Below are 21,872 nucleotides of genomic sequence, written 5' to 3'. Positions count from 1 at the left end.
AGTTGAGGTACAATACAGTCCTGTGGTTGAGGATATGTAGTTGGGAAAAAATTATAGTTCATTCCATTCAAGGAAATGCAGACCAACTCTCAGTTCCTCAGACCTGTGCCAGATTGTACTTTTTAAAGAATCTGTAATCCTGTGTTTTTCCTTCAGGAGTAGAATCATTCTGATGGTCTTTGGAATTAGCAGTATTTGCACATCGAGAGTTGCAAATGAAAATCAAAGTCTTTAAAATATTGTTTAACTATATAACATACGACAGAAATGTTTACGCTCTTTAACCCTGCAAGTAAGCTGTTCTTTGTCTTATATGGAAACGTTTCTAAAATTACTACCATTTATTTTAATTGCTTACTGAATTTTTAAGAAGTGGTTGTATTGGGGAATATAAAAGAATTTGTTCTTTGTGGTTTTTTACTTTTTTGAGAGTGACGTGTTCCAAAAATACTTTTTTCCCTTGGGCAGCAGGGTCAGAGGAAGAGGATCCTGTAGGGAACACCCAAGAAGGTGCTTGGTCATTCTGTGTGGATAGAAAAACTGTTCTATGGGCACAGCTTGTTGCTGGGTTGTTGTTGTTTTTCTTTTTAATCCCACCCATACTATTTGTTCATTTTCTATTTTACATTGTTTTCTTTCCATGAATCTCAAGAGAAAAATTTGTCCCATAAAGTCTGTGATGTACCCCTAAGCAACAAATTAGGTGTCTGTGGCTCTTATTCTAGTCTATGATGTGTTATGAATGTAACTAAATTGTCTAAAAAGCATTCCCCAAACTCATCTTTTCCACATTACATTCTTTCTACATGATGATTCGCTTAACAGGACATAGGTCACCACCAAATAATGGTGGTCAGTACAGCCAGAAATTCTATCTGCAGATTTATGAAGAAAGAGCCAGTCATTCCAGCCCAGGAAATTTGCCTCTCTGTAGATTTTCTGAGATGATTTTGCAAGACTTAGAAAATTATAGATAACTATGAGAGCCTTCTTTGTTCCCTTAGCCACCTGAAACCTGAAAACAAACCAGCTGAACAGAGCTGTGGTTTGATATGTTCAGTTGTTATGTAAATAGACATATTTTCTAACACCCTGTGGCTGTTCTTAATGGTAAATCGGAAAAGTATAAGGTTAAGAGTGATTGGCACTGAACTACTGCAAGTCGTCATTTCAGGCAAATTTGACATGACATGAAATAAGGAAAGAATCACAGTCAGTGTCAAAGCCATTCTTGTTTCCTTGTAAGGATATAATCACCTGTGTGCCTGATTGCTTTCCTTCTGCATAGATGTCACTTTGGGACTGTAGTTTTGAGGTGGCTATTTGCGAGCATGATTGCCCCAGGAAGCTATATAGTTTGCTCATGTTTGCTGCATCAGACTGGAACATATATTTGAGATTCCAGAGTCTTAAGTGTTGTGAGCAAAATTTAGCTGTATACCTAATGATAAAAAAAGAATTAATGCTTGCTGATTTTCAAGTTTATAGTCAAATCTTATCCATTTTTTAAAAATTATTTATTAAAAAAAATTTTTTTAATGATTTCTGCCAATGACCTGTCATCTCTTATCAACTAGATTTTATGTGTTTGAAATATAACAGTTCACATTTTGTTTAATTATATGTGTTTTGTATTCAGTCGTAATATAATATTTCCAAGGTAGAGAAGACTTTAAATGGAATCCTGAAAAGATGAAATACATCTTGTATACATGTGAATTTTTATTATTTTTATATTTCTAGTGAGCTTTTATACATTGTTCATTTCTTGACCTCCAGGGGGTATCCTCTATCTCCACCCAGGATGGGAAAGTTGCCCTTCTTTAGGACACCTTGGGCCTGTTTTTATTACTGACTCCTTCCTTCACATTGGACTTCTTGAGGGCATTTATATGATGTTTATCTTTGCTCTCCAGTGCCTGACGTAGTACTTAGTAAAAGTTGATTGTGACTGAGTGAAAGCTTAAAATGAAATAGAGTAAGCTTAGCTTCCCTGGTGGCTCAGAGGTTAAACCATCTGCCTGCAGTGCAGGAGACCCGGATTCAATCCCTGAGTCAGGAAGATCCCCTGGATAAGGAAATGGCAACCCACTCCAGTATTCTTGCCTGGAGAATCCCATGGATGGAGGAGCCTGGTAGGCTACAGTCCATGGGGTCGCAAAGAGTCGGACACGACTGAGTGACTTAACTCTAGCTTAATGTGTTGAGACTGTCTCCTAAAGATAGTTGCCAAAGTAAGGTCCTGCCTGCATATTTGTTGTAGTCTGGGCTCTATATGCTGTTGTCATGATTGGTTTGGTAGATCTGTGAAGCCTCCTGAATGAACAGGCTGAAGACAAGGAGACCCTTGTAATATTTCTGCTAAGAGGATTAAACAGAGTATAGAGGCTGGTGAAAGTGTTAGTCACTCATTCATGTCCGACTCTCTGCTACCCCATGGACTGTAGCCTGCCAGGCTGTTCTGTCCATGGAATTCTCCAGACAAGAATACGGGAGTGGGTAGCCTATCCCTTCTCCAGGGGATTTTCTGAACCCAGGGATCGAACCCAGGTCTCCCAAATTGGCAGCAGATTCTTCACCGTCTGAGCCTGCACAGAAGAGTCAGGGATTTACCTAGGTGCTCAGGCTGGGGTTGTACACACACAGGCACACACAGATAAATACAAGAAAAGGTAGTGTTGTTAAGTGCCAGTAAGAAGAGTTTAAGCCGTATGTCTTTGGGGAATTCTGAAGAAAAATCACTTCTAACTTTGATTATTAGAGAAGAGTTTTTTGTTTGTTTTGTTTCTCTAGAAAAAAGACGAGAAAAGTTTTGAAAGATGAATTAGATTTCAAGAAGCACTGATGGAGACAAACTAATGACAGCTAAGTTGATAGGTAGTATAAAAGTAGGAGATTAGGTTGAGGAGATAGGAAAGGGCCAGAACTGGAGCATAATTCTTTAGGAATGTTAATGGAATTTGCGCAGAGTTTCATTTTTACCACATTGAGATTTGTTTCCTTAGGACATTTAATCCAGAATACCAGAGCTCAACCAAGGTTACCGTTTCGAAAACTGTATTGTACAGCCTGCCCTTTATTCAGGGCTTGATTGTGTACAGGCTTGACTTTTTTAATTCTTCATACTTTTTCTTCTTTTTTCTTCCTGCTCTCTGCCTACAAATAAGTCTTCTTCCCATCCTACCTCCATGCAGAGTTAAAATCACGAGTCACTCTTGAATACTTATTAGCAGTTCTATCAAAGATCTGGTGAAAAGATAGCATGGAGGTATGGACTTATGCTTTGAGAAGATAAACTCTCCCACTGATACATAGTTAAACCACATTAATTTAGACTGTAAAGATAGATTAAAATTTACCAGGGAAGTGTGGAGTAATTCTGTGAAAACTTTTTTTCTTAATCATACTTTAAATCATTTCTGGCAATACCAGGTACTTAACTATTTATCTATTACTTGTTTGTAAGTTCCGTGAAGTCACGAACCACATCTCTCTCTCTCTTTCTGGCTGTTTGATCCCTGGCTTGCCCTTAACATAGAAACAATACATGTTTGGTGAATAAATTAAGAATCAGTCAGTTCAGTTCAGTCACTTAGTCGTGTCCGACTCTTTGCGACCCCATGAACTGCAGCACACCAGGCCTCCCTGTCCATCACCAACTCCCAGAGTTTACCCAAACCCATGTCCATTGTGTCGATGATGCCATCCAACCATCTCATCCTCTGTCGTCCCGTTCTCCTCCTGCCCTCAATCTTTCCCAGCATCAGGGTCTTTTGCAGTGAGTCAGCTTTCCGCATGAGGTGGCCAAAGATTTGGAGTTTCAGCTTCAAAATCAGTCCCTCCAGTGAACACCCAAGACTGATCTCCTTTAGGATGGACTGGTTGGATCTCCTTGCAGTCCAAGGGACTCTCAAGAGTCTTCTCCAACACCACAGTTCAAAAGCATCAATTCTTTGGCTCTCAGCTTTCTTTACAGTCCAACTCTCACATCCATACATGACTAATGGGAAAAACATAGCCTTGACTAGATGGACCTTTGTTGACAAAGGTACTTTGTTGACAAAGTAATGCTTAGTAATGCTTTTTAATATGCTGTCTAGATTGGCCATAACTTTCCTTCCAAGGAGCAAGCGTCTTTTAATTTCATGACTGCAGTCACCATCCACAGTGATTTTGGAGCCCAGAAGAATAAAGTCAGCTACTGTTTCCACTGTTTCCCCATCTATTTGCCATGAAGTGATGGGACCGGGTGCCATAATCTTAGTTTTCTGAATGTTGAGCTTTAAGCCAACATTTTCACTCTCCTCTTTCACTTTCATCAAGAGGCTCTTTAGTTCTTCTTCACTTCCTGTGATAAGGGTGGTGTCATCTGTATATCTGAGGTTATTGATATTTCTCCCAGCAGTCTTGATTCCAGCTTGTGCTTCCTCCAGCCCAGCGTTTCTCATGATGTACTCTGCATATACGTTAAATAAGCAGCGTGACAATATACAACCTTGACGTACTCCTTTTCCTATTTGGAACCAGTCTGTTGTTCCATGTCCAGTTCTAGCTGTTGCTTCCTGACCTGCATACAGGTTTCTCAAGAGGCAGGTCAGGTGGTCTGGTATTCCTATCTCTCCAGAATTTTCCAGTTTATTGTGATCCACACAGTCAAAGGCTTTGGCATAGGTAATAAAGCAGAAATAGATATTTTTCTGGAACTCTCTTGCTTTTTCGATGATCCAGTGGATGCTGGCAATTTGATCTCTGGTTCCTCTGCCTTTTCTAAAATTAAGAATACTTATAAGCTAAAATGGAGTAGGAAATGGCAACCCACTCCAATATTCTTGCCTGGAAATTCCCATGGACAGAGGAACCTGGTGGGCTGCAGTCCCTGGGGTTGCAAAGAGTTGGACACAACTGAGCATGCACATACAAAACAGACTCACAGACATAGAGAACAGACTTGGGATTGCCAAGGAGAAGAGGGAAAGAGGAGGGATGGACTGGGAGTTTGGGGTTAGTAGATGCAAACTATTACATTTAGCATGGATAAACAAGGTCCAACTTTATAGCACAGGGAACTATATTCAATATCCTGTAATAAACCACGACTGAAAAGAATATGAAAAAGAATATATACATGTATGTATACCTGAATCACTTAGCTATGCAGAAATTAACACAATATTGTAAATCAATTATACTTCAATAAAATTAAAAAACAAAAGAAAAAAATACTTATAAGCTAATTAATCTCACTTTTACACATTTAAATAAATATGTGATCTATGTGTTACATATGAAATTGTATACTAAATAAAGTATGTGAGCGAGTGAGTGAAAGTTGTTCAGTCCTGTGAAAGTCTTTGAAAGTCGCAAAAAGTCACTGACTCTTTGGGACTCCATGGACTGTAGCCTACCACGCTCCTCTGTCCATGGAATTCTTGAGGCCAGAATACTGGAGTGGGTAGCTGTTTCCTTCTCCAGGAGATCGTCCCAACCCAGGGATCGAACACAGGTCTCCCACATTACAGGCAGATTCTTTACTGTCTGAGCCAAAAATACTGGAGTGGGTAGCCAATCCCTTCTCTAGGGGATCTTCTCGACCCAGGAATTGAACCAGGATCCCCTGTATTGCAGGTGGATTCTTTACCAGCTGAGCTACCAGGGAAGCCCTAAATAAACTATAAATATAGTCAAAAGTTGTGAAGGGTTTGAGCTCTACCCCATTTGCAAGTTAAGGTGGTCTGTTATTCCCATTTCTTTAAGAATTTTCCACAGTTTGTTGTGATCCACCTGCTGCAATAGGCAGTCAAGTAGTTGCAACACAGAGTGTATAACGCAGAAAGTCTCCAGTGTTTGCCATCATTTGTTTAGCCTTTTATAGAGCAGTTTTGTTGACCTCTTGATCTAAACATTTAACTTTATGACAAGCCTTCATAAGACATTACAGGCTTGCTTTTGGTTCTAAAATATTTGCATTTTTTTTCAGTTATTCTGTAATCCCAATTGACTTCTTCCCAGTTATTAAAGATTACTGTCTCTGTTGGAAAAGGAAATGGCAACCCACTCCAGTATTCTTGCTGAGAAAATCCCATGCACAAAGGAGCCTGGTGGCCTATAGTTCATGAGGTTGCAGAGAGTCAGACATGACTGAGTGAGCACACTCTGTACTATAGTTTTTCTTATTACAAAGGGCTGTTAAGAACAATTATCAATAATTACTATATTCTTAACTCTTTTAGTTTTAAAAACAGTCTATAGCAGAGTATCACTGTACAAGTATTTGGTTTATAAGCATTGCTTATTTGTCAAGTTGCATACTTTCGAACCTCTGCCACAACCAGGTAACTAACATGTGGGAGTCAGTGTAAAGAAGTGAATGAGCTCCCCGGGTTCTAGAATCCTACACTCGCAGCTCTGTAGCTTTTGATTGAGAACCTTAGCAAGTTGCTCAACCCTTCATTTTCCTCATCTGTAAAATGGGTATACCCTTCTAATTTAATTACCATTCTAATTGAATAAAATAATGAAAATCTTGGCACACAGTGTGCACTTTAAAATATAAACTCTCTTCCTGAAATATAAACTCTCTTCCTAAAATATAAACTCTCTACCTAAAATATAAAGTAAAAAATCAAGTCCTATATTTATATATCACTTTAGAATTTTAAAGAGCTAGAGTAGTTTTATTCCTTGTTCCTCCTTATTCCAAATCTTCCGAATTTGTTACCAGTAAGAGTATTGAGGCTCAGATTAGTTATGTGACTTCAACTCAAGGTGACAAAACTAGTTTGCAACCAAATTTAGGTTAGAATTAAGTCCCCCTGAACCTAGCTAGTCTGTTTCTTGGTTCTCTGTTCTTTGCAGCCAATTAAGCCAACTGTGCTCTTTTCCCCATGGGGGCCCAGTGTGCAATGGCTGCAAATAGGAGCCTCCTTAATAGTGTATGCAATCTGTTGCCTGTATAGGTTGCCCTAAGGGACCTTGGAGACAACTCTTTCTAATGGGCATTCATGACTACCTGCTGTCCCCAGTCTATCCCTGGGTTGGGAAGATCTTCTGGAGAAGGAAATGGCAACCCACTCCAGTACCCTTGCCTGGAAAATCTCATGGACAAAGGAGCCTGATAGGCTACAGTCCATGGGATCGCAAAGAGTCAGATAGACTGAGAAACTTCACTTTCAGAAGGTCAGAGTCCCAATTAATGTTCTTTACAATAGACCATGTACATTTGACTATTCTATACAATGAGTGAAATACCTGAACAATTAGAGCTGAGACTAGAACACAATAGTGAGTTTAGGGTTTGTAGTCTCATTAAAAGAAAACCATAAAATAGTAAAATTGCCCTTGGTCCAAGTTAGTTTTGACTCAGAAATTCTTAATATATTTTTATTATTTGTCTTTGTGGAAAATATTATATTCAAAGATGTCATATTGCACACCTGCATTTGCTTATAACTTGGTAGCGTGATAAATTGATAAGATAACTGGGTCATGTGTTAAGTTTTTTGAAAAACCAACCCAAACATAGATCCTAATAAAAGAATGTTACACATTTCCTTTTAAAGGCTAAATAAGTATTTCTCAGGACTCTTAAATTACCATATTCTGATACCAAGGGAAAATAAAATCTGGACTTAGAGTCTTGTTTGTACTTAGAGGGTTTTCCGGACAGGAAGGCAGTCTTGATGCAATGCAGTAAGCCAGAATACCAGTGGGGCATTACAGGTGAAAATCTGCAGCTGTACCCCTTCACCACAATGTATTACAACTGTACGCTGGAATATTTCCTGTACAGAAATGGGGTTTGGTTAACTTTGTTTCCCAAGAGTAGATCACATTAAAATGTTATAAAATCATGATTTCCTGCATTTGAATACTTGTGGTTTCTCAACTGGTTCCAATATTTTAAGGTTTTCTTTCTTTCTTTTTTTTTTTTTTGGTATGACTTCTATTAGTTGAAGATGTATAGAAGCTTTTCTTTTCCTTCTTCAAAATCAACTAAATAGCAGATACATATAAAAACTGGTATTATAAGCTAAAAAATTTTTATATTACATATGTATTTGTATTTTATGTCATTATTAAATGGTAGGTTTATACATTGAAGTAGAAGCACAAAAAACTGACATACCATTATCAGGATACATTTTATTTTTAATTAACATTTTATTACATTTTATTTTTAATGCAATTTTATTTTAACTATTGAAAAGTATCCCTACTCAAGTGCTTTTGTGTAATGAATATGTTTCTCTTCTTATGAATAATTGATCGTAGAAATGTTCTTCATGTTTAAAAGGACAGTTAAGTCCAGTAATAATCATAAATAGAAACCACTTCTGTATTTATAGATGCAAAGCTGGTTTTTTAGCTTGCTACGGTTTTAATGTTTATATTGTTATTTATTTATCTTAATTTCTATAATAATATGTAGATGTCTATTTATCCTAATTTCTATAATATACAAAAATTATTCTAATTTATGTAATAATACAGTGTATTATACATTGTCTCTTTCAATCATCCATCAATCCACTATTTTTTTTCTTTTTCTCTTTTTTTTGGTTGTGGTTCAATCCACTGTTTTATACTCTGACCTCACATTCTATATTTTAACTATCCACTTACCTACTCTTTAGTCATTAATTTAAAACTCTTTAATCTATCTGCCTCTAATTTTTCTAGTGCATTCCACACTGGGGAATATGTTTGGTCTTATCACCAAATATATTGACCTTGTGATAAATGTAGTGTATCCTTTTACTTGCTTAATGAGATAAGTTTCTGTTAACAAAATAAGGGTTTCACAACAATTAAATGTTTCAAAAGTTATGAACTAGGAATCTTGCAGTTTGAAAAGCCCTTTCCCCACCCAGGGGTGTAGGTCAGAGAGAATTAGAGGACACTGATGCTTGAGGCAGTAGGTAACAGAAAACTTGTAAGCTCAGCAAAAGGCTCAGCAGGAGGAACTAGGGGATGATATGTCTACACAGACTTCAACAAGTTCCAGCGGATTCCTGGGAAACTAGGAGGATGTGTCCAAGCCCAGGTCTATGCACTTAACCCAAGCTCTGCACATGCCAAGAATGACCTCAGAAGGCCTGTGCTCTCACCTCTGGCTGACCTTAAGGCTCTGTATAAGCAGGAAGGGAAGGTCAAGGCAGAGCTGAAGGCATGCCTTAACAGGCACACAGAGCCACTTGGAAGAGACTAGATATGCTTGTTTCCAGGCCTTTAAGGAAGTCTCTGTCTAGTCATTAACTGATCATTAAGCTCACCAAGTAGAGATTTCAGTGGCCACATGACAGACATTTTAGAATTAATTCATAAATGTTAGTAACAACAACAACAACAAAATGAGAACAAATAGTGACAAACTCTGGAGGAAGAGAATCTGATTTCCACAGTTGCCATTATTTATTAATAATATGATAATAGTAACATAATTAATAATATTCATTGATATAATAAAATTTTCTATCATTTAAAATGTCCAGTTTCCAACAAAGAAGTATGCACTCTGCAAAGAAACAAGAAAGTATGGCACATATACAGAGGAAGAAAGCAGTCAGTAGTAACTGTCCCTCAGATGCCCAGATGTCATCCTTACTGGATGAAGACTTGAACTGTCTATTTTAAGCATGTTCAAAAAAGCCCAAAGAAAGCCTTGTATAAAGGACTAAAGAGAAATATGAGAATGATGTCTCCCCAAATAGAGAGTATCAATTTTAAAAGAAAAGATAGAAATTGTAAAGAAAAAATGAAATCCCAGAAATACGAGAATGATGTCTCCCCAAATAGAGAGTATCAATTTTAAAAGAAAAGATAGAAGTTGTAAAGAAAAAATGAAATCCCAGAAATACGAGAATGATGTCTCCCCAAATAGAGAGTATCAATTTTAAAAGAAAAGATAGAAGTTGTAAAGAAAAAAATGAAATCCCAGAGTTGAAAAGTGTAAGTGAAATGAAAAATTTGCTGGAGGGGCTCAATAACAGATTTGAACAGACAGAAGAAAGAAGCAGTAGGTTTAAAGATAAGTCCACTGAGATGATTGAGTGTCGAGAACAGAAAGAAAAAAAGGATGAAAACAAGTGACCAGAGCCTTAGAGACTGTGGAATACCATCAAGTTTACCAATATGTGCATGCTGGGAGGCCTGGAAGGACAGGAGAGAAAGGAGAATAAAGACTGAAAATCTAACGACCAAACACTTCCCAAATTTAATTTAAGACATTAGTTACACATCCAGGAAGTTTAGTGAACTTAGACAAAACTCAATGATTTCTGTACCAAACAGTCAAACTACAAAAAACCTTGACTGCAGCTGGAGATAAGTGACTTAGCACATGTAAGCAATCTCACTAAGATTAACAGCTGATTTCTCATCAGCAACCATGGAGAGCAGGGGAAGAGAGATGACATATTCAAAGTGCTGAAAGTAAAAGACTGCTGAAGAGAAAATGATTGCCAAATTAAGTAACTATAAACAACTGGGATAAATTGTAAGGGTCAAAATGTATTCTGCATTCAGATTTCTAAGAATCCATTGTAAAGAAACTGCAACTGGATATTGTAAATGATTCATTACGGGGCTGTTTTTCTCCTTTAACCTAAAGGTTAAAGAGCAAAGGATTTATAGGCAAAAGGTCTGCCACTTACTAAGTGTGTAACCTTGAACATATTACCTAACTTCTCTAGCCACAGTTCACTTATCTGTAAAATGGGAATAATGTGTTCCTTGCTAAGATAATATACAAAAAGAAAAAACTTTGTAAATTGTAAAAGGTTATTTTTCTACCACAGCTTCCATCAGTATTTTTATTACTGGGGCTTCCCTGGTAGCTCAGACAGTAAAGAATCTGCCCACAATGTGGGAGACCTAAGTTTGATCCCTGGGTTGGGAAGATCCCCTGGAGAAGGAAATGGCAACCTACTCCAGTATTCTTACCTGGAAAATTCCATGGACGGAGGAGCCTGGAGGGCTGCAGTCCATGGCATCACAGAGTTGGATGTGACTGAGCGACTAATATACTACGAAAATCATTAGTAATGATGGGAAAAGCAAACTGTATAGCCCTATTATGCTTACCTGTTAATTGGTATCTGTTAATTGGTATCCCAGGAAATCTGGGTATGTGGTGGAAGGAATGATAAAGATGGTATCCTCTGTTGTAACCAAGCCTTAATAACTTACTCCTGAATGGCAGCTCCAGCGTTGTACTCACTGACCAGCCCTACACAGTCAGCTAAGCTCTCTATCTTGTCATAAGATAATGGAAAGGACAGTTGAATCAGATTGATAGATTATTTCACTTGCTAATACTACCATCTCTTTAATACATAATTACAGGGAATGCACTTCCTTTGTATCCTTTTCTTAGGTTGATTGGTGGCACTGAGTGGGCAAAGGGGCAATGAATGGTCCAACTTTACCAACCCCTGGACAAAGAATTCAGAACTGTTTATCTATGAGGAGAGATGGGCAGTTGCTACCCTACTAATAGTCTTGGCAGTACTATTAAGTAATAAAAAACAAATTAAGTGCCAAAATATTCTTTGTACCAAAAATATTTTTAAATGGCCAACACACATGCAAATCTTCCCAAGTAAGCCATCAAATGGAAACAAATTGTGGAATCATATTTTAAATGCAAGAATACATGTGCTTTTACCAACTGGCAGATATACAACCTAAAATATATTTCTATGCAAAGACCACATATGCTTAGAGTACAGTTTATTATGTATGGCTGGCTAATTTTTTAGGTCCTGTCAAATAATGGATAGGAAAACAAAATGTAATAAAAATATATATAATCTTGACAGTCATTTGAAATGTACCATGTGTTACATGTGGAATGTTTTCCAGTGAAACCAATTTACTTGTTCCCACTTCCCATGACTCAGTACTAGATACTTAGGCTCTCTAAACTATTTTTTGGCAATCAGACGTTCTTGAAATAGTCATCTTTCCTTCAAGTTATTCAGTGCAAGCATTAATAATAAATCCTCAGTTTTGATATGTAACTAAAGATCATTGACATCATCTCTTTCAAAGCTAAAAGCACAAAATAAAGCTATTTTTAAATAGGTCACACAAAATAGACCACAGATTTATTCCTGAGAATAATTGTTGTTTAGTCACTAAGTTGTGTCCTACTCTTTTGCAACCCTATGGACTGTACACCCTTCCAGGCTCCTCTGTCCATGGGATTTTCCAGCCAAGAATACAAGAGTGGGTTGCCATTTCCTTCTCCAGGAGATCTTCTCAGTCCAGGGATCGAACCTGCACTTCCTGCATTGGAAGGCAGATTCTTTACCCCTGAGCCACCAGGGAATAATTGCTGCCATATGAAGCACAGTGTGACCACATTAGATTTTTAGTTCAATTATGTTGCTTCTAACCTGGAGATTAGTAACATCTACTTCCAACTGAATGGTAAAGGAAGATTAGTGAGCAAATGAAAAGTTTGGTAAAATTGGGTGTGATCACAAAATAATTTGAAAGGAAAGCACAATATATAAAACAAGACCTTTTTTAGAGTAGAAAACTGTAAACAAAAAAAGATTGTTTTTTCAGCACCTATCTTCATTGGTAAATTTTTAAATTATTTTTTGCGCATATACATGTGTAGACTCTGTGCCATGAGTTTATTGGAGAAATAGCTAGAATTCATTAAGAACACACAGAATGCAACCAGGCCTCAGGAAGGAGCAACAGGTTACTCCTAAAGTCATAACCATTGTCCCTACCTCCTAAATGAGATCTCAATTCCAACACATGCCTCACTTCTCTCTTTCCTACTCACTCCCTGAACTGAGATTTCTCCCCCGCTTGTCTGGATTCTTGTCTTGTCAAGAATCACTTAGAAGAAATAGAGTAGCCATCACAGTCAATGAAAGAGTCTGAAATGCGGTACTTGGATGCAGTCTCAAAAACGACAGGATGATCTCTGTTCTTTTCCAAGGCGAACCATTCAATATTACAGTAATCCAAGTCTACACCCCAAGCAGTAATGCTGAAGAAGCTGAAGTTAAACGGTTCTATGAAGACCTACAAGACCTTCTAGAATTAACGCCCAAAAAAGATGTCCTTTTTGTTATATGGGACTGAAATGCATAAGTAGGAAGTGAAGAAATACATGGAGTAACAGGCAAATTTTGCCTTGGAGTACAGAATGAAGCAGGGCAAAGGCTAATAGAGTTCTGCTAAGAGAACACACTGGTCATAGCAAACACTCTCTTCCAAAAATACAAGAGAAGACTCTACACATGGACATCACCAGATGGCCAACAGTGAAATCAGATTGATTATATTCTTTGCAGCCAAAGATGGAGAAGCTCTATACAGTCAGCAAAAACAAGACTGGGAGCTGACTGTGGCTCAGATCATGAACTCCTTATTGCCAAATTCAGACTTAAATTGAAGAAAGTAGGGAAAACCACTAGACCATTCAGGTGTGACCTAAATCAAATTCCTAACAATTATACAGTGGAAATGAGAAATAGATTTAAGGGACTAGATCTGATAGACAGAGGGCCTGATGAACTATGGACAGAGGTTCGTGACACTCTACAGGAGACAGGGAGCAAGACCATCCCCAAGAAAAAGAAATGCAAAAAACCAAAATAGCTGTCTGAGGAGGCCTTACAAATCGTTGCGAAGAGAAGCAAAAAGCAAAGGAGAAATGGAACGATATACCCATTTGAATGCAGAGTTCCAAAGAATAGCCAGGAGAGATAAGAAAGCCTTCCTCAGTGATCAATGCAAAAAAAATAGAGGAAACAATTGAATGGGAAAGACTAGAGATCTCTTCAAGAAAATTAGAGATACCAAGGGAATATTTCATTAAAAGATTGGCTCAATAAAGGACAGAAATGGTATGGACCTAACAGAAGCAGAAGATATTAAGAAGAGGTGGCAAGAATACACAGAAGAACTGTACAAAAGAGATCTTTACGACCCAGATAATCATGATGGTGTGATCACTCACCTAGAGCCAGCATCCTGGAATGTGAAGTCAAGTGGGCCTTAGGAAGCATCACTATGAACAAAGCTAGTGGAGGTGATGGAATTCCACTTGACCTCTTTCAAATCCTAAAAGATGATGCTGTGAAAGTGCTGCACTCAATATGTCAGCAAATTTGGAAACCTCAACAGTGGCCACAGGACTGGAAAACGTCAGTTTTCATTCCACTCCCAAAGAAAGGCAATGCCAAAGAATGTTCAAACTACTGCACAATTGCACTCATCTCACATGCTAGTAAAGTAATGCTCAAAATTCTCCAAGCCCGGCTTCAACAATACCTGAACCGTGAACTTCCAGACTTTCAAGCTGGATTTAGAAAAGGCAGAGGAACCAGAGATCAAATTGCCAACATCCGCTGGATCATCAAAAAACCAATAGAGTTCTAGAAAAACGTCTACTTCTGCTTTATTGACTATGCCAAAGCCTTTGACTGTGTGGATCACAATAAACTGCGGAAAATTTTGAAAGAGATGGGAATACCAGACCACCTGACCTGCCTCTTGAGAAACCTGTATGCAGGTCAGGAAGCAACAGCTAGAACTGGACGTGGAACAACAGACTGGTTCCAAGTAAGAAAAGGAGTACGTAAAGGCTGTATATTGTCACGCTGTTTATTTAACGTATATGCAGAGTACATCATGAGAAACGCTGGGCTGGAGGAAGCACAAGCTGGAGTCAAGACTGGTGGGAGAAGTATGAATAACCTCAGATATGCAGATGACACCACCCTTATGACAGAAAGTAAAGAAGAACTAAAGAGCCTCTTGATGAAAGTGAAAGCGGAGAGTGAAAATGTTGGCTTAAAGCTCAGCATTCAGGAAACTAAGATCATGGCATCTGGTCCCATCACTTCATGGCAAATAGAGAAACAGTGGAAACAGTAGCTGACTTTATTCTTCTGGGCTCCAAAATCACTGCAGATGGTGATTGCAGCGAAATAAAAAGATACTTACTCCTTGGAAGAAAAATTATGACCAACCTAGACAGCATATTAAAAAGCAGAGACATTACTTTGCCAACAAAGGTCCTTCTAGTCAAGGCTATGGTTTTTCCCTTAGTCATGTATGGATGTGAGAGTTGGACTATAAAGAAAGCTGAGTGCTGAAGAATTGACACTTTTGAACTGTGGTGTTGGAGAAGACTCTTGAGAGTCCCTGGGAGTGCAAGGAGATCCAACCAGTCCATCCTAAAGGAGATCAGTCCTGGGTGTTCATTGGAAGGACTGATGTTGAAGCTGAAACTCCAATACTTTGGCCACCTGATGCAAAGAGCTGACTCATTTGAAAAGACCCTGATGTTGGGAAAGATTGAAGGCGAGACGAGAAGGGGACGACAGAGGATGAGATGGTTGGATGGCATCACCGACTCAATAGACATGAGTTTGAGTAAACTCCAGGAGTTGGTGATGGACAGGGAGGCCTGGCGTGCTGCAGTCCGTGGGGTTGCGAAGAGTCGGAACGACTGAGCAACTGAACTGAACTGACTGTCTGGAGACTGATTTGTATCCCATTTTTCCTGCTCTTCCCAAACCTCCTTCCTCCTCTGCTTTCCAGACTTTTCCATTGAGCCCTTTGGAAAACTTGCTCAATGACTAGTGAACTTTCAAAAACCTCAGCCTCCTCTTCAAGAATTTCCTCTCCTCTTTCTTCGTAAATGAAATTCTGCTGTCCCCTGGGATTCTGTGCACCACTGTAACCCCCTGAGGTGTGAGTGGTTTGTTCTCCCACATCACTTTTGCCTCGGGCTCAGGAAATAAAATGATCTGCTGTTCACCTGTGCCACTTGCCTGCACTCTTCTCCCCTCCTGTAAAAACCTCCTGCTTCCTGGAGTCTTGTTGCACCCGATTGTATCCTCCTCACCCCTCTCTGTTGTTGCCACCTGCTGACTATTTGGTCATTCTCCCTCATCCTCAGAAGTCTTCAGCCCATGGCGTCTGGCCTTTCTCTTCACAGCCATCAGCATCCATGTAAAAGAGCCAGCCAGGACCCCAGCTTGAGCGCCTCACTCTAGTGCTCTCCTCCTCTGCTCCATCTAAGTGCTCACTCCCACGTGCCAGCCCTGGAACGTGTCAACATCCCAAACTGCCCCTACTCCTAAATCATTCATTCCAGCATCCTAATCTTACTAGCAATCTTTCCATCTCTCCAGTGTGCTCACTCGGCAAGCCCCACTACCATCATTCATTAAACTTTTATGCATAGAAACTAAACAGTTCTCTGCTTTCTCGCTATCCATCAGCTTACTCTGTTCTCATATCCCTTTCTAAACAGTTTATATTCTTAATTCATCATTTAAAACACCTTCTTGAGAATAAGTACTATAAGCTTCTTTGCTGTCTTTCCATTGCACTCTCTTGATGAAAGGTTAAGGCTGGTTGAATCTACAGCTATGTATCAACACAGTTAACTCCCTCTCCCACATTCTAGAAGAGCCAACTCCCTTCTCAGGATTTCCACTTAGATGGCTCATTGGTGCCTCCAACTCAGCTTGTCCAAAAGTGAACTTAGATTCTCCCCTCCTCCACCCAGTACATACCACAAACCTATTCCCCAACAGGATACATCAGTCTTACTCATACCAGTAAATGACATCAGTACCAATACAGTTGCTTGGTCCAGAAACCTGGGAGTCATCCTTAACTCTTCCCTCTCCAATATCTAATCAGTCAACAAATTTTTATGTCTCAAGAATCTCTCACATACCACCAACCATACCATAAGCCATCTAGTTTGTAGCATAGACCACTGTCCTAACTTCTTAATTATCTGTTCATATTCTTGCTCATCTCATTCTCTTCTAACATATTCTCTACACAGTATTCAGAAGCTTTTAAAAATATAAATTTGACTTTAAGCATTGCTCCTTTGCTTAAAGCCCTTCAAAGATATCTCATAGACACTAAGATAAAGTCTAGAATCCTTATCATGGACTAAAATAATTTTGTTTTTATTACTCACTTTTCACCAATGAGGAGACTAAGACTCAGAGTCATTAAATAAGGTGCTCAAGGTCTCAGAGTGGTGGTTAAGGGTCATGGCCAGAATTGTATCCAATGAAATACCAACAAGATCTTTTTCTTTTTATGATGAAGACATTTTAAAAATAAAGATTATATGGTTTATAAATTTGTGGCTCAATATGTATTTTAGTAAACAGTTGACTAAAATTACCTTTAAAGTGTTTAATTGTACTGAGTATTTTTGTCAGCTTTTCTTTTGAGGTTTTCAAGACAAAAATGTTCTTAAAATGGTGGAAAGGATTCATATATGACTTTTGTAAATACACTTATAGGCACACAATTTTAAATTTTTTCAACAGTTTCATTTGGAAGCTTCATTTATTGATACCCCTTTATTAACCGAGGAAAATAGGGGTTATAAAGGAAAATCTGACAAACACACAACACATATTTTAGGGTGTATGTCTATAGTAGTTCTCTACTGTTTTCTAATTTTGAGAGTAGCCTGGAATGTTGAGATTGAAGTATATAACCACAGAGCTGGCCTCACACAAAATTGTGAACAAAATAAAATTTTTCTTTGGCTTTCTTCCAAGTCTCTCTTTTTGAACTTTCAGTTTCTCCTTCCCTAAGCCCCAGTGTTGGTACAGTTCACTTTCATTCCCCTTAATGGCTTCCCACAATGGTTCCCAGCTTGTTTTGCCTGTTATTATGGATCTATTCCAACTCCCTCCTATACATCAAAACTTAGTAGTGCTTTTCTCTTAAGGTCTCACTCTGCTTTCCAATGTGACAGCCAATTTTCATAAGCTATTACACATTAATTTTAATGGGGAACTTCTGGAGACAATACCAGAAACAAGTCTTTTTTTCATTCCATTTGGTACGTAACCTTACTATAAAGATGATTTTTGAACTTTATGTTCTGTTAATTTACCACTAATAAAAAAACAATAAATGTGTTAAATATGTTTTTTCCAAACTCATTTGCCCTCTCCCATGAGATTCTTATGTGTCTCACCTCACTTCCCACATCTTATCCATAACTGATAAAGGACTGACTTACTGGCAGTCTAGAAAGGAGTTCAGCAAGGAGATATTCCTTTATCTCTCAAATAAGAGCCATCATTCAGGAACACATCTTAATAGATATACAGCAGAAAACCATATTGAACTATGATTAAAAACTTCCTGAACATCCAGATTCAAGGTTTATTCTTTCACAAGTCCAACCCATTGTTGAGAAATCTAACAAGCAGGACTCTTATTCACAACCTACCTGATTCTTTTAACAATGCCCAAGGGTCTAAGTTTTGATGTATAGGAGAGAGTTGGAATAGATCCATAATAAAAGAAGTGTTCTCTGCGCATGAGAAGGATAAATACTTAGTAACTAACATTTCTTAAGCTTTTATTGTGTGCTATTAAGTAAAATGTTTGTCTCTTTTAATCCTCACAACAATTCATGAGCCAGTTCTGTTGTTATGCTCTTTTTAGGGATATGAATACTAATGTTAGGAAAATTAATTTGCCCAAGAACCCATAGCTAATGGAGCTAAGAATTTAGGAATTGAATCCCATTAGATGTAACTCCAGAGTTTGTGCTTTAATCTTCTATACTTCTCTTTGGGGAATTTTTAGTGTGCCAGAGATGGACTGAATCACTCAGAATGTGTTTATTTGTTCATTCATTCATGAATTATTCATTCATTTATTCAGCAACTTTTTTTGAACATTCACTGTATACAGTTTGGCAGGTGCTGTGAAAATCCAAAGCTTAGCCAAATAGAAATCATTCCCTCAAAGAATGTGTCTATCAGGGAAAATGTCATGTATAGAAATAACTATAACATGATGTGTATAGTGATAACAGCTATGAAACAGATCCCCATTTTAAAAAACTATTGCAGTTTAGAAAAGGGAAAGCATTTCTCCATCTGGGAGGTGAAAGGGCTCAAAGAAAGGTGGTATTTCATTTGGACCTTGATAAATGGAAAAGATTTAAACATTAGACAATGAGAAACCAAAGATGCTATAGGTATTTAAGACTGAGAGATAATATAGGAACAAAGACCCAGCAAGAAGAAAGTTAGAAAAATGTGTGTGTCTTGGAAAGCAAGAAGGAGAATTTCAAGAAATGGTGACTGTAGATTTTATTGACATGTCACTTGTCCTTATCACCAACCAAAACATGCTGCATTTCATCACTCTGTTAGCCTCTTAGACATATCCATTTTGTGCCCCTTTCTTACATTTAGCTCCTCTCCATACATGGATGCTCAAGTCACTGTTTAAGGAAAAGAAACAATTATAGATGGAGGTAAAATTTATTCCCATTTAAAGATTAAGAATTGCTTTCTTTAAGAAAGAAAGATTAAGGAGAAGTCTGTTCATTCAGAAAGCATCTACTAAATATACTGTTATGTCCCCCAAACTGCTAGATGCTCATATGTTTTAAAAGAATATGCAATTTTTGCTTCAAGGATCACAGGGTCAGCTAAAGGAGACAAACACGAATAAAGAATTGCAAAGTATAATGACCTCTGTGGTTGAGGAGTGTGGTAGATATGGAAGTGACAGAAGAAGGGTAGTGATCAGCTCTGAGAATGGTCATAATTAGGAAATTCCTTGTTCATTTTAATGATTGTACAGATTCCATTCTATAGATCTACATGTTATATTGAATCTCATATTGACAGATATTTTAATATTGCCACTTTCTCATTCATATAGTACTGAAGTAAATCCACACACATACACAAATCCTTGCATTGGAATATCTGTAAAACAAATCCTTAGATGTGTCCTTCCAAGAGTTTAGTATATATTGCCAAATTATTCTCCAAAGATACTGGGTAGAAATGCTTTTTTCCCCCCACACCTGTACAGAAATTAGAACTGTCAGTCTTTTCAAACTGCCACATTAATAAATAAAAATATTACATTATTGCTTTAATTTGAATTTCTTTAAGTATTAATGAAGTTGAGTATCTTTTCATGTTTACTGACTGGTTATATCTTTTCTTCTGTGAATTAATTGCTGTCCAAATCTGGAATTTTACCTTATGCAGACGAATAGCCTATTGATGTTTTATGAATGCTTACAGAAGATATTAGACTTTGGTCAGAAACAAAGAATATCATTGCTTGTGGCACAGCAGACAGCATGAACATCATCTTTGTATTGGTTCCTCTTGCCCCCAAGTCCCAGAGGGGTATGCAGAAAGGCCCCCAGGGTTTTCTTGGCATGCAGTAGATAAATGGCACAGCATGGAACATGGAGCTTGTCAAATCCACCCATTTTAGAGCAAGTCTGCTCTTTGTCCTGGAAAGAAACTTTACCTCATCGCTCAAGGATGCTTCCTACAAACACAATCTGAGAAATGGCCCCAGTTAATAGCTTTCAGGGCCTTGCATCTTTTGCATACCTGGCAAGAATATGCAGGGACATTCAGGGCCTCTTCCAACAACTGTCTTTGCTTACTTTTCTATATGCTTACTTATCACTTTCTCATTGATTTATAAGAGTTCTCTGCTATCACAACAGGGACCCTAGATCTGTCATTAAATATTACCTGTTTTTATCCTAGCTTGCTTTTTATTAATTTTGATGTTACCAGTTGTGAAGTTTGTTTGTCTTACCATCCTTGGGTTTCATGCCACCCACAGAAAAGTTTACCCTATTATGATATAAATATTAACTGATTTTTTTCCCTTATGCTCTCAGTTTTTAGCCTTTAAAGTCTTAACATTTTGATCCTTTTGAAATTTACTTTGTTAAAGGAATCATGTAGGGACCCACTTTGTTTTACCAGGCTAACCAGTCCTTGCAACCTCATTTCCTGTCTCTCTCCTACTTGTTTGAAATAGTACCTTCATTATATACTAAGATTTATCTGTACTTATATTTTATTATTCTTATTTCTGTTCTTCTATTTGTATGTTACTACTCCAACCTTATCTTTAGCTTTAATGAGTATAGCTTTGTAACACATTTAACATCCGGTAGAATTAATTCCCCATTCTTTCTCCTTTATTTAAAAACTTTCTTGACTGTTTTCACATATTATTCTTGAGTGGGCCTTTTAAAATAAAGTAGGTAAACAGGATGAATATAACTATGAAAATAAATCCTAAATTACTGTCCTTTATACTTATTTCCCCTTTTAAGTTGTAACTTTTATGAAGATTTGGTTTGCATGTCAACAAATACAAAAGCATAGTTTCTCTTTGCAACTTCTAAAATCTTCTTTCTTTTAATATAGATTCCTTGTAGTTTGGAATACTGGGATGAACTCCAGAAGGTTTTTGTTGCATTTCGAGAATTTAGTCTGTCTGAAAGCAAAGTTTGTGAACTGCAATTGCCAGATATCAATCTTGTGAACGACCAGAAGAAACTGGTATCCTCGGATCTTTGGAGAATTGTCTTGAACAGCAGCCAAAATGGAGCTGATGACCAAAGGTAACTGAGAAAAGTGAAAAATGAAATAATGGCGTTGTATTAGGAAATCATAGTCAAATCATCTTGTCTAGTGGCCCCTCATTTAGCTATAGCTCAGCTCTCTAGCAGCTGCATCTGTCGGAACTACGCATGAAAACCAGGAAGCGAGGTAGAAGCTGATGTTTCAAAGCCTGTGTATTAAAATTCCTGTGTTTTACTGTGAGCTCTCCCAGAGTGCTTGTTCCTTCGATATAAAAGGAAAAGAGAGCAAAAGGCAAACTACAAAGATCCAGTTATCCTGAACTAAAAACCTTAGAGGAAAAGAGCCATACACACTTCAGTAGACTCTTAATGACAGTCATCAGTATATGTAAATGCTTAACCATGGGGCATTAAAAGAGAGTTTAAGTAAATAGTTGTCTCCTTCTGAAAAGATAAATTTTGGAAA

General features: G+C 37.8%; 1 protein-coding gene and 1 non-coding gene across 9 annotated transcripts in view; both read left to right on the top strand.

The window, feature by feature from the left end:
* VPS13B (vacuolar protein sorting 13 homolog B) overlaps window positions 1-21,872 on the top strand; it is a 775,932-nt gene that overhangs the window by 647,985 nt on the left and 106,075 nt on the right. For all 8 annotated transcript variants that reach the window (XM_043880234.1, XM_043880239.1, XM_043880237.1 and 5 more), the window contains one exon: window positions 21,249-21,445. In XM_043880234.1, coding sequence (XP_043736169.1) covers window positions 21,249-21,445 — 197 coding nt within the window. The remainder of the gene's footprint in view (window positions 1-21,248; window positions 21,446-21,872) is intronic.
* LOC122679699 lies at window positions 6,850-6,984 on the top strand. Its single transcript, XR_006336492.1, has one exon. It is a non-coding gene; the product is annotated as a small nucleolar RNA SNORA70 (small nucleolar RNA).

This window comes from Cervus elaphus, chromosome 21 (genome assembly GCF_910594005.1).
Source record: "Cervus elaphus chromosome 21, mCerEla1.1, whole genome shotgun sequence".
NCBI classification, from domain to species: domain Eukaryota; kingdom Metazoa; phylum Chordata; class Mammalia; order Artiodactyla; family Cervidae; genus Cervus; species Cervus elaphus.
Note: the sequence above shows the minus strand (reverse complement) of the source record. Positions and strands in the feature narration are given on the sequence as shown.